Source organism: Microtus pennsylvanicus, chromosome 2 (genome assembly GCF_037038515.1).
Source record: "Microtus pennsylvanicus isolate mMicPen1 chromosome 2, mMicPen1.hap1, whole genome shotgun sequence".
Lineage (NCBI taxonomy): Eukaryota > Metazoa > Chordata > Mammalia > Rodentia > Cricetidae > Microtus > Microtus pennsylvanicus.
In genome coordinates this window covers 123,263,353-123,280,544 of record NC_134580.1, presented here as the reverse complement: position 1 = coordinate 123,280,544, position 17,192 = coordinate 123,263,353, and the positions used below count along the sequence as shown (strand labels likewise).

Genomic DNA, 17,192 nt, shown 5'->3' with positions numbered 1-17,192 from the left:
GCAACTACTGAGGACCAAGTATCTAAACATATAATCCTATGGAGATTGTTCTCATTCAGACTGCCACATTCCACTCTCTGACTCCCATACATGTGTGGTAAACCATAATGCAAACTGCATTCAGTCCAACTTCAAAAGCCCCCCATAGTCTTTCACAGTTTAAAAGGCTAGAGTTCAAAGTCTCTTCTGAGACTCAAGTCAATCTCTTAACTGTAACCCTTATAAATTATAAAAGCAAATGTAATATTTCCAACATACAATAGCACAAAATATATATTTATTATTCCAAATGGGGGAAATCAGGGCATAGTGAGGAAATAATGGAATACTGAAACCTGGCTGAACAAACTTCAAACCCTGTAGCTCTGTGTCTGCTGTCAAGGTATTAGATGGCTCTACCTTTCCAGTTTTACTGACTGAAGCATGTATTAGCCTGTGAGGGTCATTTTCATTCAGGCCATCACAGACAACTTTGGGAAACACACCCAGAGTCACTGAACATTCCCTAGTCCATGGGTTATAGCCTTTAAATCTGCTTTTACACATTTCTTAGTATGTTATATCTATATTATTTTATTTCCTCAGGTAGGAAGTCATTTGAATGATCCCTGTTTCTCTGTGTGTGAAATGAAGATAGCTTCTTCCTTACAGGGCTGTCAATGGCAATTTGTCAATGACAAAATGAGTTACATTTGTGCAGAAGGTTCAGCACACAGAGTCCACTCAACCATATACTCTATTTTAATTTCCTCAAGTTGTCAATAGTATGATTTCTATTAGCTGAATACAGAATTTTAAACTTTGCCTTTTATTTTCTAGGCAAACAATGACCACCTTTTTCTACAGATATATAAAAAACGTAGGTGATTCCAAACAACCAGCAATGTAGCATGATGGAGTGGTCATGTGAAAATGGTGTTAATTGGACATAGTTGTCATCAGTTGCACACGAGATATGCGTGTAGAGCTGGGAAGAGCAAACAGCCCTGTTCTTCCTCCAGCACATACACCCGCTGAGCTGCCCTGTTTACTTGGTTTTCTTTTTCTTTTTTTCTTTTTTTTTTTTGTAGTTTCCTAACAAGATCGTGGCTCAGGTAGCCTGTGATGTTCTTCAGCTGCTGGTTTCCTACTGGGAAAAGCTTCAGATGTTTGAAACTGCTCTACCGCGAAAAATGGCCGAAGTAAGTCCTTTATCTATAAAGCTAAAGCATCCACATTTCCTTCTTAATAATGTATTTGATATCTAATTAACTGTATATCCTCCAATAATTGTTAGAGAAGCAACTATTAAACTGCCATGTGAGCCCCGTTTTTAGGCAGTGTTGGCTGGCTCGTCTCAGCTGCAATTTTAATCACTGTGCAAAGAAGCCTGCAGTGTTCCAGGGCCGAGGCTGATGCTTGGAGAGTTTGAAAGGCAGACACAACCACAACAAAGAGACCTTTTGTAGGTTGGGTTTTATTCATTGAAAGTAATTTGGATGGTGCCAACAAGGAGTAGGCAGCTGGTTTAATGCCTTCCTTGCAGGGCGGGGGCCTGGCTGTTGTGTAAAGCAAGAGTTGTTCCCAGACTAAAGCCCTGGGCCACGCTTGCTGCTGTGGCATGGTTACTCGGCTGTAATGAGATCAGTGTAGTATTAACCTCTGAGGGGGAGGTGGCCAGGAGAGGAGGCAGGAGGAACAGGAAGTACTCAACCACAGCTTCTTGAAGGTTGGCTACAGCCAAGGGGTCTTTGCTAAGAGCCTAGCAGGGCCTAGCTCACAGGTGCCTGTGATAAGGCACACTTGTGCCTGGCAGTTTTTATAACTGTAGTTATTCAAGCAAGCCCTGTGTTTTACCCATCCAGTGGAGACTCTGAGGAAATTTGATTTGTCCCCCTGACAGTTGGCAGGGAGAGAGAATAGGTGATGCAGATTCATTTTCTCCCAGCCCTAGACAAACTTCTTTGGTGGAGATCACTTTGTTCTCTCAGAATCCCATCAAGTCACAAGTGGTTTGTGACCTGAAGTGACCTGGAATGAAATAGACCTTTTACCCCGCTGCAGAATATAAAGTTGGGTTTAGTGTCACCGTGTAATTCTCCAAACAGGACACCTGTGAGAATGAACGGCATACTGTGATGTGGAAACAGGAGGCGGAGACCTATGCTGTAGCAAATGGGAACCTTTTCATAATTATATTTGAAAACGTTTTCTTTTTTCACTTCACTGGAAATGTGGCACTAATAGTAGATACTGTGTGACTATAGAGCAAACTAATCCTTGCTTTGAGTCTCCCACCAAAGAAGTAGAAATCATTACATGATCATTATTTTCAAATCTCCTGCAACTGGCTTTCATCTTTCTATTGTTACCCAGTGAGTAGGTACCATGATGTGTTTAGTTGCAAGGTATAATGTAAAGATTTGCCTGCCACTTGTATTAGTTTAATAAAATGCTGATTGACCAGTAGCCAGGCAGAAAGTGTAGGCAGGGCGGCCAGACTAAGAGAATTCTGGGAAGAGGAAAGGCAGACAGTCAGTCACCACCAAATGCAGAGGAAGCAAGATGAGAATGCCTTACTGAGAAAAGGTACCCAACCACATAGCTAAACATAGACAAGAATTATGGGTTAATTGTCAGAGCTAGTTAATAGTAAGCCTGAGGTCAAGCAGTTTATGATTAATGTAAGCCTCTATGTATTTCTTTGGGACTGAATGACTACAGGGCCTGGCAGGACAGAAACTTCCGTCTACAGCAAGGTCATCTTGGGATTCTTAACATATGGCTTCCAGACTATCATGGTCTGCTTAATTGGGTTTTATCTTTTATACAGATCCTCGTGGCCACAATTGCGTTTCTTTTACCAAGTGCTGAGTACTCCTCAGTGGAAACAGATAAAAAGGTAAGTGACATGTTGGGTAGCTTTCTCCACAGTTATTTTTAATTATAAGACAGAATGATAACTAATACTACAAATGATGGTGTCATTTACTATATTATATGTTGGTTTTTACGTTTTTCCTATGAAAGCCATTTTTGTTTACTTACTTACCCTGCATTTGTGTGTCCACTGAATATTGAGCAGGGACAATTTTGTTTATTTTTACATGCCATGGGTCCTAAGGGCCATAAAGTGAGATTCTGGATATGTTTCTCTTTCTAGTTTATTGTGTCCTTGCTCCTCTGCCTCTTGGACTGGTGCATGGCTCTGCCTGTGAATGCCCTTCTCCACCCTGTGTCCACGGCGGTTCTGGAGGAGCTGCACCCACCCCGGGCTCCCTTATTGGATTATATATACAGGGTGAGTCTCCTCTAAGCCCTGGGCACATACAGTGAACCTACAGATTAAAAATTACCAAAACGTTATCATTTATGTATTTGTACCTTCTGAAAAGGACCTGTGGAAGGTTAAGTATTTGAAAAGAAATGAATAATTAATGAATAAACAGAATAGATACAATTGTAGGAAGCCAGTAGTTGTCAAGGTGGCGGTGCATACATTTCACATGACCGTCATCTTTAAACAACAGCTGTTTGATCGGAATGGTCCCAGTCTTCATGGCGCATGATTTCTGCCTACTTCATTGCAAAATGGATTGTTTATATTAAAGGAAGGTCTGCAGCATCTAAAGATCTGCTTATCAGAGTAAGGGAGAAAACATAATGCTTCTAGTAATCTCTTTGCCTTAAAGAGGCAGGTGTGGTGTTGCATACTTGGAATCCCAGTGGTTGGGAGCATGGGGGCAAAAGGATTGCCTTGAGTTCAAGGCAGCCTAAGCTACATAATGAAACCCTGCCTCAAAATCAGGACCAAAACAAAACTGAAAGAACACAAAGGGGAAACACAAAGGATAGGAGTTGAGAAATCTCACTTTGTGAGAATTGAGAGACTTTAAAATCTGTATTCAATTTTCTTTTATTTATTATGCTTTCAAAATTGTATTAAATTACCCCATATAATTCGTGGGTCCATGTGTTGTACTGATTTAAACTCAGGTTGTGGTCACCTTGCCCTCTACCATGAGGGCCTTCCCACAGCTGTCTTTCATCTCTTGGGCCGATTCCTTCCACCTATGCTGCCTTTGGAGGATGATAGACTGAGTTGTGTGCAATCATACAGGAACAGAACCTTTACACTTGTGTTTCCATTTGCTCTGAGATTGTAGGTATTGTTACTGACTTGCTTGTAGCAAAAAAAATATTTGAGAATGGAAAAAAAAAAACCAAACATATTTTGGCATGTTCCTAAGTGGGAGTCCTATCTCTCAAGCACTGTGGGGGCTGGATAGTTTGTCAGGGGTCAGGAGGTGGTGGCATACTGAGTGCCATTCCTGTCTGTCCTCAGGTTCTGCACTGCTGTGTCTGTGGCTCAAGCACATACACACAGCAAAGTCACTACACTTTGACCTTGGCTGACTTGTCATCCACGGATTATGACCCCTTCCTGCCTCTGGCAAATGTGAGGAACTCCGAGCCAGTCCAGTACCACTCATCAGCCGACCTGGGCAATCTGCTCACTGTGGAAGATGGTGCGTATGTCTACAAATATACAATCTTATGAGCATTAGAGATAAGATTGTAGTCTGGTCTGTTCTTGTGTTTTGGGTTTGTTTTTGTTTTTTTTTTAAATCTGCTTGTTGAAGTCCCAGCTTATAGGGTCTCTGATGGCAAACCTTCCCAGTTTCTTCTTTTTTCCAGTTGTTTTTCCCACTGACTTTTTCATCCATCCTTATTTAAATGGTTTTGTATTTCTGAAAACTCTTGTCTCATACCTATGGAATGCAAAAAAAAAAAAAAAAAAAAAAAAAACCAGGCTCGTTTTTCTATCCCCAAGAAGTTTTACATCTGGTGGGGGAGACAGTATGATACTGGGCTAGTAGCATCCTTAGGACTGCCCATAGGGAAGAATTAAGCTAGACAGAGCAGGGAGGACAGGCTTGGAAGGAGCTCATAGAGTATTCCAGAGCAGAAGTCCCTCATGAAGAAAGCTGGGAGCTTTCTTACCCCACTTGGGATGTGTTTCTGTGGCAGACAAGTCTGTGCTCAGATTGATCAGTGTTAATAACTACTTAAAATAGAAGGAAGCGGGGCTTCAGGAGGTGAGAGGTAAAGCTTTGTATTTCCTCTAGGAATTTAGGGGCAAGAAGATACTTGGGATCCTTTCCTTTTTAATAGTTAGTGGAAGCCCTGAGCTGACTTTGTCACTAGTTGAATCCCGATCATCTTTAGTTCTTAGTGAACAAAAAAAAAAAGTGAACTTAGCTGAAATGTGGCAGGAGGAGAGGCCAGTGGTCCACAGATGCTCCTTTTCCTGACCTCAGTACCAGACCCATTTGGGATTTTATTCGAAGTGTCATCATGCCATAGTTTGATACAGCTTGAAGACATTCTCCCTTTGTAGAATTCAAATCTTCACAAAATACAAACCAAAAGCACAGCCTCTGTGAGCAAAAGCAGAGGGAAGTTGGTTTTCCAACTGATATTTTCTGCTTGGCCTTTGTAATCTTGTACCTTTATCGTTAGTTTTATGCCTGTCCTGCTGTCATGACAACGGCGTGTTTCACATTATGAACTGTGAACTCCCAGCTGGTTTCATGTGGGTCTCTGGGGCAGTAACATTTCATAGCTGGAGCATTAAATTTCTTTGTAGTGTAGAACTCTTATATATATTTCTCTCAGGTTGTGGGAAAAAAAATTTAAGTTTAGGAAAAGACATAAATGACCACTTGTGTGACACTTTATTTTCCACTATTCAGTATAGATTTCATGTACATAGAAAAAATTGATAAGAAATCCAAAAAAATCAAGGTGATCTTGTTCTCATTCATTGCTCAGAATTTCCCAAATTTCAGAGCTTTCTTTCTTTCTAGGGTTTTTATATAGAATAAAACAATATGTTATATGTAAACTGGTTGGGTAATGTCTAACACTAAAGGTATTATATATTTATATATATAGTTGTATATTTATTATAAAGTTATATATTTACGTTGATTTATGTGCTAATATTTGATTGTTTACATTGTTATTTTAGAAGTCTAATACTCTTTGCTCAAATTATAAACCTTAATTTAAATATTTAGACCTTTTCCATAAAATTTTTTTTTTTTTTATTTATTTATTTATTTATTTATTAAGGATTTCTTCCTCCTCCCCGCAACCACCTCCCATTTCCCTCCCCCTCCCCGGATCAAGTCACCCTCCCTAATCTGCTCGAAGAGCAATCAGGGTTCCCTGACCTGTGGGAAGCCCAAGGACTGCCCACCTCTATCCAGGTCTCCTAAGGTGAGCATCCAAACTGCCTAGGTTCCCCCAAAGCCAGTACGTCCATAAAATTTTAAAACTTTCATTTTCACTTGTTATCAAATTGATGCATCCCGTTTGATGCATTTGGCACATTGAAATTTCCTCAACTACCCTCAGCCTGACGCACTCATTTCCCTTTCTAGCTACAACCTTAGCGTGTCTGCCTTTCCACTCCACCTCCTTCTGTAAAGCCCTGCTGCTCAGGCTGTGCTCAGAGTTTCACATGCTGTTGAAGTTTTATAAACCAGTTGCTCATGGATACTAAATCATCAAATACAAATTTAGTTAAGTTCTCCTAAGTGCCTCCATGATTTATGAATATGACAAATTCTCTTAAATATTTTAAGTGCCCTAATACAAAACATAAATTGTCACAATGATTATTAAACAAATATCTTCCAATCTTTAAACATGGCCCTGAGGTTTATTAATGTCCTTCTTAGGTCTTCCTTCACCCAACAGAGGGGTGCCGCAGTAGCCTCCCCAGCCAACTCTCTGGTCCCAACTGCCCCTCCAACCTGGTTTTTACCCTCATCTCAGCCCCCGAACCTTTAACTGTCTAACATGGGGATGCTTCTCTTCTGCTCATTCCTTTATCTGCAGACTTTTAAAAGTCCCTTTCAGAGTGACAGCTTCATGTAAGTTGTTTCTTTAGCAGTCTGTTTCAGTTATCTTCTTAATTTAATAATTTAATTAGAATTAGTGTCAAAATGAAAAAAAAAACAGTCTTACAGCTAAAAATCGAACATTTAGCTGGATGTAATGTTTAATCATTTTTAATCCCAGCAGAGGCAAGTGGATCTCTATGAGTTCCAGGCCAGCCAGTGCTACACAGTGACACCCTTTCTCCCAAAACAAACAAAACAAAAAATCAGAATCAAACATTGAAACTATTGACAGAAATCTCATGGTGGCCCCACTATCTGCTCACATTTTCTTCTTGCTGTTCACAGAGAAGAAGAGAAGAAGTGTGGAGTTGATCCCCCTTACTGCAAGAATGGTGATGGCCCACCTAGTGAACCACCTAGGCCACTATCCACTGAGTGGGGGCCCTGCCATGCTGCACAGCCTGGTCAGTGAGAACCATGACAATGCCCACGTGGAAGGTGCTGAGCTATCCTCGGAGGTGTTCAGGAGCCCAAACCTGCAGCTCTTCGTATTTAATGATAGCACCCTTATCTCCTACCTTCAGACACCTGCAGAAGGACCAGATGGAGGGACTTCAGGGGCTTCCCTTTCAGATGTAAGAGTCATTGTGAGGGATATCTCAGGCAAGTACTCTTGGGATGGCAAGGTTTTATATGGACCTCTGGAAGGCTGCTTGGCACGCAGTGGAAGGAATCCCTCATTTCCAGTTTCTGGCTGGCATCAACACACGTGCGGACCTCAGAAAGATTTGTCTCACAGTGAGGAGGGAGATGACGCGCTTGATAAATTACTTGAAAACATTGGCCATACAAGCCCTGAATGCCTTTTACCATCACAACTCAATCTAAATGAGCCTTCCCCACCCCCATGTGGGATGAACTGTGACCAAGAGAAGGAAATCATTGAGGTCATCCTGCGCCAGAGCATACAGGAAGATGAGTATGTTCAGAGGTGTAACTCTAATTCTGCAGTGAAGGTCACCAGCCAAAGGCAGCCCTCCCCAGTGGAGCCGCGAGGACCCTTTTATTTCTGCAGGTTGTTGCTTGATGACCTGGGAATGAATTCCTGGGACAGAAGGTAACAGTGCTCTGAATGTTCTATCATTATTGCTATGTGAGTGCTCTGAATGTTCTACCATTATTGCTATATCAGTTTGAAGTTAAAAAATAAGAAATAGAAGTTTTTTTAATCAGATTTCAATATTTACAGATTATTTTTAGCTACTGGATTAGAGCTAAAAATAAAACTGAACGTACTATACTGGTACACAGATTGAGTTCCCAAATACCTGTCAGTCCTTTGAAAGCACATGAAGCATTGTTTTGCTTCCTGTGACCCTGACCACTACTATTTCCATTTTATACAAGATACAAATGGACTGCAAAGGTGAGTGAGCCACTGTCTAGCCACAGGATTGATGAGGGTGTGAACTGGATGCACCTCAGACAAAGGACAGAGTGGCACAGGAAGCCAAGAGGAGCAGTTTGATCCCGTGGGCAGTGTGGACAGTGCTGAGACCTCAGAGAAGAGAGTGGGGTTGAGCTGCACCTGATAGTGAAGTGGGGTTTTGAAGATAGGATAGGGAAGAGATTCCCAGAGCTGACATTGAGAATAGACACAAGCGCACGCACACAAGGGACATCCTGCTGACTGAAGAGCTTTCCAGTGTCACTAAAAGGCAATGGGTTCTAGTGGGATTGTTAATGTCTCTCCATACTCAAGGATAGTGGAGCTCATTTTGAAGACTTGTGAATTAGTTACTTTTCTTTTGCTGTGATAAAACACTATGAGCAAGACATCTTATAAAAGAAAGAGTTTATTTTGGGCATATGGTTCCAGATGCTTGGGGTCCATAATGGCAGGAACAGCAGGTGGCAGACCTGACAGCTGGACAACAGCTGAGAACACATATCTAATTGATAACTGGAAATGTCACTTGACTTTTGAAATCTCAATATCTGCTCCCAGTGGCATACTTCCTCCAGCAAGGCCACATCTCCTAAACTTACCTAAACAAGTCCACCAACTGGGAAACCCATTTCAAATGCCCCAGATGTGGGGGACGTCTCATTCAAACTACGTTATCTACCACAGTTTTTCAGTGAATGAGATATTAGATGGATGGATGATGGCCGTCTTAGTTACGATTACTATTCTGTGAAGAGAGACCATGGCCATGGCAGTTCTTATAAAGGAAAGCATTTAATTCGAGCTGGCTTACAGGTTCAGAGGTTTTAGTCCATTGTTGTCATAATGGGAAGCATGATGGCACACAGGTAGACATGGTGCTGGAGAGGAAGCTGAGAGTCCTACATCTAGATCCTCAGGCAGCAGGAAGTGAGAGACACTGGGCCTGGCTTGAGCTTCTAAACTTCAAAGCCCACCCCCAGTTACACACTTGCTTCAACAAGCCCACACCTACCCCAACAAGGACACACCTCTTCATAGTGCCATTCCCTGTGAGCCTATGGGGGCCATTCCTATTCAAATTACCATAATGGCTATGTTTGTTATTGGGTTAGAAAGTAGCGAAGCTGGTCTATGGTCACATGGATCTCTTCTTCCATACTTTTTTTTTTCTTTGTAGAAAGAATTTTCATTTGTTGAAGAAAAATTCAAAATTATTGCGAGAGCTAAAGAATCTGGACTCACGTCAGTGGTATGTGAAAGTATACTAAAATATCTTTCCCTGTCTGTCTTTGTGAGCTCATAGTATCTAATACAGTTTCAGGGAAGAAGGTACCTACAGAGACACCCAGAATATTTCTGTAGCCCAGAATCTGCTGATGTTGACTTGACTGAACATTGGCATTTTATTTTGTTTTGTTTTGTTTTTGAGACAGTGACTCTTCTAAGTTTCCCAGTCTGATCTTCAACATACTCTGGTAGCCCAGGTGGACTTTGAACATGTAATCCTCCTGCCTCAGCCTCCAAGTAGCTGGGATAGTAGGCTTTCTTTAATATAAAAACCTCCCATATCTTGTTCTCTTTTAACTTTATGACCTCTTTTTCATTCATTGTTCCTGGTGTGTGTGTACATGTGTGTGCGCGCGCACGTGTGTGTATGTGTGTGTTCTCAGATCAAGTTCTTCTCACAGTATTTTATTCACTACATTTTTCTTCCGTGTGTGTGTGTGTGTATACATACATGCATGCATGCAACCTACTGAGTCTACTTGTTGTTGTTTATATGTATTTGTGTTTAAAGGTGACCATTTTGAAGTGATTTCTACAGTGGCTGTACTGTATATTCCCACCAACAATGAATAAGTCACCCCCAACCCTGACATCTTACCCTGCATTTATTTTCTTGATGATAGCCATTGTGACCAAGGTGAGGTAGAATCTTAAGGCAGTTTTAATTGACATTTCTGCATCTAAAGATACTTAACTTATTTAGAGGCCAATTGGATTTCTTCTTTTAAGAACTACCCTGTTGATTAAACTATTTGTTGATTTGGGACTTGATGTTTAATTTAATAGTTCTTTACATATTCTTTTTTTTAGACCCTGTATGACTTCAGCTGTAAAAGTTTGTTTTTTCTCATTCTGTAGCTCTCTCTTTAGGGTGGTGATTTTTTTTCCCCTCACTGTGCAAAAACCTTTTGATTTTGTATAACCCCATTTGCTAGTTCTTGGAATTATTTCCTCTGCTATTAGAAAATCCCTGTCTATTCTTTTGTCTTGAACTATTGGCAACTTCAATCTAAAATGTAGTCTTTAGTCCATCCTGAATTAATTTTTTATAGGGTGAGAGATGGGGATCTAATTTCATTTTTCTACATATTAAATAGACTTTTTTTCTCCTTTGTGTGTGTTTGGCATCATGTCAAAAATTAAATGGTTGCAACTAAATGGGTTTATTTTGGGTTCTCATCCATCAACCTGCATGTTTTTGTGTCGGTGCCATGCTGTTTTCTAAGCATGAATTTCACCATCGTTTGTGTTCAAGTGGATTTCTTGTGGTTTTATTGTTTATTCGTAAGTAAATGCTTGACTTGTGTCACTATTATTTGCATATCAGGTTTATAATTGTGATATTTTGTTGGTGGTTTTAATTCTTGAACCTAGGTATGACAACAGCAGCTAGTAAACTCCACCTGAAATTGGAAAAGCATATGTTTGCATTACACACACACTTACCTTTAAGAGGACTTAATGAAGAAATATCTTTGTCACAACACAAATGACGCAATCTAGGGGTCTTGATTGGTTCATTTTCTCTGTTAGTTAAAGAATTAAAAAGCAGGAAAAATCTGAAGCACAACAGGGGTTAGCAGAGAAATCTCAAGCACTGCAGACAAAAATCAGCAGTTGAAGAAAACCATTCATTGGAGGTAAGGAAACACACACGTGCACCAAACACACGGAGAATGCACAGAGAAAAAGACCCTGCAAAATAGAGGGTGCACATAGAAGCTGAAAACCCAGTATCTTCTTGAGGTCTTGGGGTTTTAAAGCCTCGAGTTTTCTTCCCTACTTTAGGGTTGGGAATTTGAAGGTAGACAGGATGGTTGGTTGGTCCACAACTGTTGTGTGGCATGTCCTGATCCAACCTTGAACTTGTTGAGCCAGCCCATCAGTAATGGGCCTGATGGGAGGCAGCTGCCAGGCTTTTGTCTCAAGTTAGGAGGTTGAGGAAGAAGCTGACCATCTTAATCATGCATTATCTTTGTTAACTTGCTTCTCTCTCTGCCTACCAAGTGTGTCTCCCTTCTGGTCTCTCTCCAAGGACTCAGCGGATAGAATCATAGTAAGCTTACTTATAGCTATATATCCTTTCGCTTCTTCAGAAGCATTTAGAATAAGATACATTAATTTATATGGGTCATTGTGCAGGAATCATAAGGCTACGGGGTTTTTTTCTACTCTCTCATGTATCTTTTTTGTCACTCATGGCTTCTTAGAGCCATGCAATGTTGAAGTATGTACTTTTATGTTTTCTGAGTATCGGGAATGTGCCTGAGTGGGTGTAGTGAGCCTGACTCTACCTGCAGAAGGCTGATGTGAGGTGCTTACCTCCTGGTAACACCAGTGCTCAGCAAGTGGTAAGCATTTTAGTATCGAGAAATAAAATCCAAAGAAAAGAAAATATGCAAGTTTAAATGACTCATTTGTGGTTGTAACTGAAGAAAGAATTACATCCTTGGGGCAGATCCTGCAACTCCATTGGTACTTTAAATGTTTTCAGTTCTTGATTCAAGGAAAACTTAATTTGAATTTCAAAAATGTTTAAAAGTGCTTTAGACCCTGCCATTTCTCTGTTCAGTCTTTCTCTCCTTGCTTTCTCCAGGACAGAGACTGGGCCCTCTGGAAATTCCATGTGGGATTTCTGCAGGGCTCAGGCACTTGTTTCACTCACTCTCATCTTTCGATGTTAAACAAACATTCATTTGGACCCCGAGCCCAGCTTTCCAGCATATGCTGAATTATTCCCTGCTTCTCCAGTGCTAAGTGAATGCACTGGTATCTTGTAATTGTAGCCAATTTGTTGAATGTTAATGCACTCTAGTTGCATGAGGTGCAGTTGAATTAGCTCCCTGGGGTGCTGTTGCAGTAAAATATGGCTTTGGGTAGCTGATTGGCAGTCTTCTGCCCTTTGATTAACCTTCACTTAAAACCCTAACTCTTGGACTTAGGTTGTCTTAGCCTCTAAATGCACATCAGTTCATTTTATGGGAAAGGGCATTTTTCAAGATTGCCTTTTAAAAACCTGAACTAAGTCTGGCAGCTATGAGAAATCTAGCCTGTGCTATAGATTGGTCTGACGCTAAGCAAACATTGTCCTTCAACTTTCAGGACCTTTCTATTTACTCCCGGTATCAATTTATATTTATAGCACTGTTGTGCGGGAACAGTGCGTTCTTCGCATGTTTTGAGAAAAAAATAGTCTTGCAGCTAGGTTCTTTATACTATGTGTGATGGCTGGACATACAAAATCACTGTGGTCTTTCTTGTCACTGTGTAGTGAAGGAAATGGTAAAGACATGTTTTCCTTTGTTTGGTTTTTAAAACCTGACAACACAAGAAAATGGAACTATTCTGGTCTGTTCCTAATAAGAAAAAGAAATTCATTCTACTGAGGAAAGCGTGTTGTTGATTTTATGTATGTGTGTTCCTGAATTACCTGCTCCTTCATGTACTGGTTGTGCAGCTTGTAGATATGAAGTGCTGTTGATGTTGTAATTACCATTTCAAAAGCCTGGCACTAATAAGGCCAGGCACAGTGTCTGCATCTTAGCAGACTCTCTGCAGTGCTAATATTTTGGAGGATGTGAAATTTGATGAATGTTTACAACTAAAGGTCACCTTTCCTCACACCCACATCAGTCAGTCCTTCATTTGAGCTTAGCCCTCTGTGCTCCTACACCGAGTAAATGAGCACTCAAGGACCCAGGATGGAAAAATCCTGGGCTTTAAGGATAAAACACTGATGTATTTCAGATAAGCCTGAGGTTGTTTTTTGTATGGCAAGTTTATAGAACAGAGAAAATTTGAATGCTAAGGACGTTTACGTATGTAGAGAGAGGGTTTCAGGAAGAAATCAAGTGACTGTGCTTTTGTTCTTTCTGAAACAGCCTTTTAGATAAAGGTTAGGATGTCTGCTACCATCATCTAAGCTGCCAGATTATTACAGCTCCTGTGATTAGCCAATCTTTCTGCTCTTTCTGTATTTTCTGATTCTTCTTCACATATATTTATTCCATGAGAGTGATGGGGGGATGACTAGCTAGCAAATGAATAGGAGAAAATGTTCCTCCTCCTGTGATTTATGTAACTTTTTAGTTGAGCTTCAATTAGCCTTGTTTAATAAGAAGAAAAATAACCATGAAGAAGGAAATATTTGAGGATTTGTTAAAATATGGAGTCCAGATCTACCAATTTGAATGTCTAATCATATTACAGTGTTGAGATATTAAGCAATTAGACAATAGAAACATTTCCGTATTGTTGAAGCACTTGATGCTTTTTCCTATGCAGTTTTTCATGATGTAATGCAAATGTGAGAAGGGTGGGGCTGCCCAGAAGTGGAGATGTACTTCTGTTACCACTGAAGCTATGACAGAATAAAGCTCATGGACAAAGGTGCTGTCCAGTGAGTGGTTCTTTATTAAGCTTCCTTCATCTGTACAACAGCTGAGCTTTTATCTCCAAACCATCAACAAATTGCTTGATAGAGCATCAGTTATTTTGATACTTTACCATATCATTTGTAGAAACTGGCAATTACATATTCAGATATACTGCCTAATATCTGGTCAGTTTAACAGAGACTTAGCTGAGCCTGTACTATGCATCAATTACTATACTGGACGTGAAGAAAAAAAAGAAAGATGAACAAACAGGTCTCCTTTCTTCAAAGTGCATATTATGTTTATATGATTTAACAGGAAACTGCCACCAGTCTATCATGGAGCAAGCAAAAGAAGAGATTATATCTCCAAAACAATCTTCCCAGAAGAACTGTCCAGTACATTCGGTGCCCTCAGAATAGAACACATCCTTTCACAAAGAAAATACCCAAATAATGTTGCCATTCTCATAAAGTCTTAGCATGTCTCATTGCTCCTGTCTTGAAACTACCCGTATCCTTTCGTCAAAGTAGAGCAAATGAAATGTAGGTAGATACCTAGTTATGATACATGTCTACTGGAAATGCTTTAGAACAGTGGTTCTCAACCTTTCTAATGCTGTGATTCTTTAATACAGTTTCTCATGTTGTGGTGACCCCCCCCCAACCGTAAAACTATTTTGTTGCTACTTCATAACTGTAATTTTGCTACTGTTATGAATCGGACTGTAAATATCTAATATGCAAGATATCTGATATGCAACACCTATGAAAGGGTCATTTGATCCCAGAGGGATCATGACCCACAGGTTGAGAACTATTGGTTTAGAAGATACTGTTCTTTACCAACATGAGAAGAACCTGGTGGATGATGAGCTCTGATATCTGCTGTTTTTGTGTCTCTATGTCTGAGTTGTGGTCTCCTGCTTCATTACCCTTTGTCTCCTTTCAACCACCTCTGCAGTCACCTTCAAATTGTGACTGACCCCTCGGGAGGGCCATTAGGAATCATGCTGGCAATAACAGTAATATATACACACATATACATATAGTTATTAATTCTAACTCCTTTAAATTTGAACATTTATAGCCGTGAGACACACAAGATAGCAGTGTTTTACATTGCTGAAGGTCAAGAAGACAAGTGTTCCATCTTAGCCAATGAAAGAGGAAGCCAAGCCTATGAAGACTTTGTTGCTGGTCTTGGATGGGAGGTAATTAACTTCATTCATTGTGTGGTTGCTGACTATCAGTATGTAAAACAGACCTGAGTTGTGTATGTTCTTAGGTGTATTTTTACATTCAGATGTAGTATGCCTAGAGTTCTTGAAGAATGTATTGACCTTAAAATTTAAAATCTGTTGGCTTATTTTCAGTAGTCTATCTATCTGTGGACTTATGCTTCTTAATAGCTTTTCATTTGCTTTGCATCAGAACTAAATAGTCACATGGGCTGAGCTAGCCATGGGTGGCAGTTTATGGCAAAAGTAGACAAATGTGGCCACATCTAAAAAAGAGAACAAATCTAACAGCATGATGTAACAAGAGTTACACGAATATAGTGTCTCTTTCCAATGTATTCCACTGCACCTTAACCTCTTCACTTACTGAAAACACTCAACGGTGTCTCTTTATCTCAGGTCTGTGTAGAGAGAACCAACACAGTACTATTTGTGGTTGCAGGGAACTGCTGAAAGTGTTACAAGCCCCGTCAGATAGGAGGGATCTACTGTACAGACACATGCAGACATGGACATACCCTAGACATGAGGGGGAGAACTTAGAGAAATGTACGCTGAAAGTCAAGGGGAGGGCTGAGGGGTTTTTGGTGGTTTGGGTTTTGTATCTGTATATGCTCCAGCACATGCTGGGAACCAAAGCCAGGCCTTGCACGTGCCAGGCAAGCACTCTCCTGCTGGAGCAGACAGTCCTTAAATTGTCATGGTGGTTTTCATGTGAATAGGGTTGCAGACCAGTTTCATTTTTGCTGTTCTTCATTTCTTTCTTTAAATTTTTAATTTTATATAAATTATATTTATTTGTATTCAGAAGGAAATATATTAAAATGAAAACAGTTTATGTTTTCAACTCATATTCCTGCCTAATGAATAGAACAGCTCCCGTCTGACCCTCGCCTTTTGCTCTGTGACCTTCATCAGGTGGACCTCTCAACCCACTGTGGGTTCATGGGTGGTCTTCAGCGCAACGGCAGCACAGGACAAACAGCCCCTTACTATGCTACCTCAACTGTGGAAGTCATTTTCCACGTTTCCACTCGGATGCCATCAGATTCAGATGATTCACTCACCAAAAAGGTAAGGCGGCTCCTTGGGGACAGCAGCTCCCTGCACTCATGTGCAGTCGAGGCTCTCTGGGTTTGGATGGTGACCAAGCCTGGGCACACACTGAGGCTGCTTTCCCCAGGCCTCAAAGTCAGGGTCACTCTTCCTCCAGCCACAGTTGTGTTGGATCTAAAAGGTCAACTTAGCAACACCAAACCCTGAACTGAAGGAGAAATGTACCCCAAAAATCAAGGGGAGGGCTGAGGAGTTTTTGGTGGTTTGGGTTTCTGTCTGTATGTCCTCCTGCACATGCTGGGGACCAAAGCCAGGCCTTGCTGGAGCAGACAGTCCTTAAATTTTCATAGTGGTTTTCATGTGAATAGGGTGGTGGACCAGTTTCATTTTTGCTGTTCTTCATTCCTTTCTTTAAATTTTTAATTTTGTATAAATTGTATTTATTTGAAATCAGAAAGAAATATATTCAGAAGAAGGGTTTGCTGTGTGGCTGCTTTGGCTCTTCCTCCACGTCAGTTACCTGAGAGAAAATAGTTTTACCTCAGACTGGCAAATGCCACAGCACATAGTGGCCTTTATGACAGAAATGCTGGGAAATCTCTGGGAAGGCATCCTCCCCACCCCCCAGTGTTGCTAGAGTAAGCTACTAGATTTTGGCAAAGTGACCTGCAGGTGTGTTGCTGCCCAGATGTCCCACCTTAGCTGCTTCCCCTTTGTTCATCACCTTTCACCCTATGGGTGGTTTCTGCTGAAGTTCAAAGGAAAACCTTATGCCCTCAGAGGAACTCCCCAGCCTGCAGAGTGTTTACTTGAGGGGCCCTATTTTTTTGTTGAGGAACTCATTAATGGGATAAAACTGTAGTCTGGTAAGGAAACCACTCCTGTAGGTT

The 17,192-nt window shown here is 40.8% G+C and overlaps 1 protein-coding gene across 5 annotated transcripts in view; it reads left to right on the top strand.

The window, feature by feature from the left end:
* Positions 1 to 17,192, top strand: part of Ralgapa2 (Ral GTPase activating protein catalytic subunit alpha 2) — a 257,852-nt gene that overhangs the window by 148,938 nt on the left and 91,722 nt on the right. For 4 of the 5 annotated variants that reach the window (XM_075962383.1, XM_075962381.1, XM_075962380.1 and 1 more), the window contains 8 exons: positions 1,071 to 1,181; positions 2,813 to 2,881; positions 3,143 to 3,280; positions 4,325 to 4,508; positions 7,239 to 8,010; positions 9,521 to 9,592; positions 15,096 to 15,219; positions 16,165 to 16,320. In XM_075962383.1, coding sequence (XP_075818498.1) covers positions 1,071 to 1,181; positions 2,813 to 2,881; positions 3,143 to 3,280; positions 4,325 to 4,508; positions 7,239 to 8,010; positions 9,521 to 9,592; positions 15,096 to 15,219; positions 16,165 to 16,320 — 1,626 coding nt within the window. Of the gene's footprint in view, positions 1 to 1,070; positions 1,182 to 2,812; positions 2,882 to 3,142; positions 3,281 to 4,324; positions 4,509 to 7,238; positions 8,011 to 9,520; positions 9,593 to 15,095; positions 15,220 to 16,164; positions 16,321 to 17,192 lie in introns of those variants that run through there. The other variant, XR_012909718.1, reaches the window with a different exon arrangement.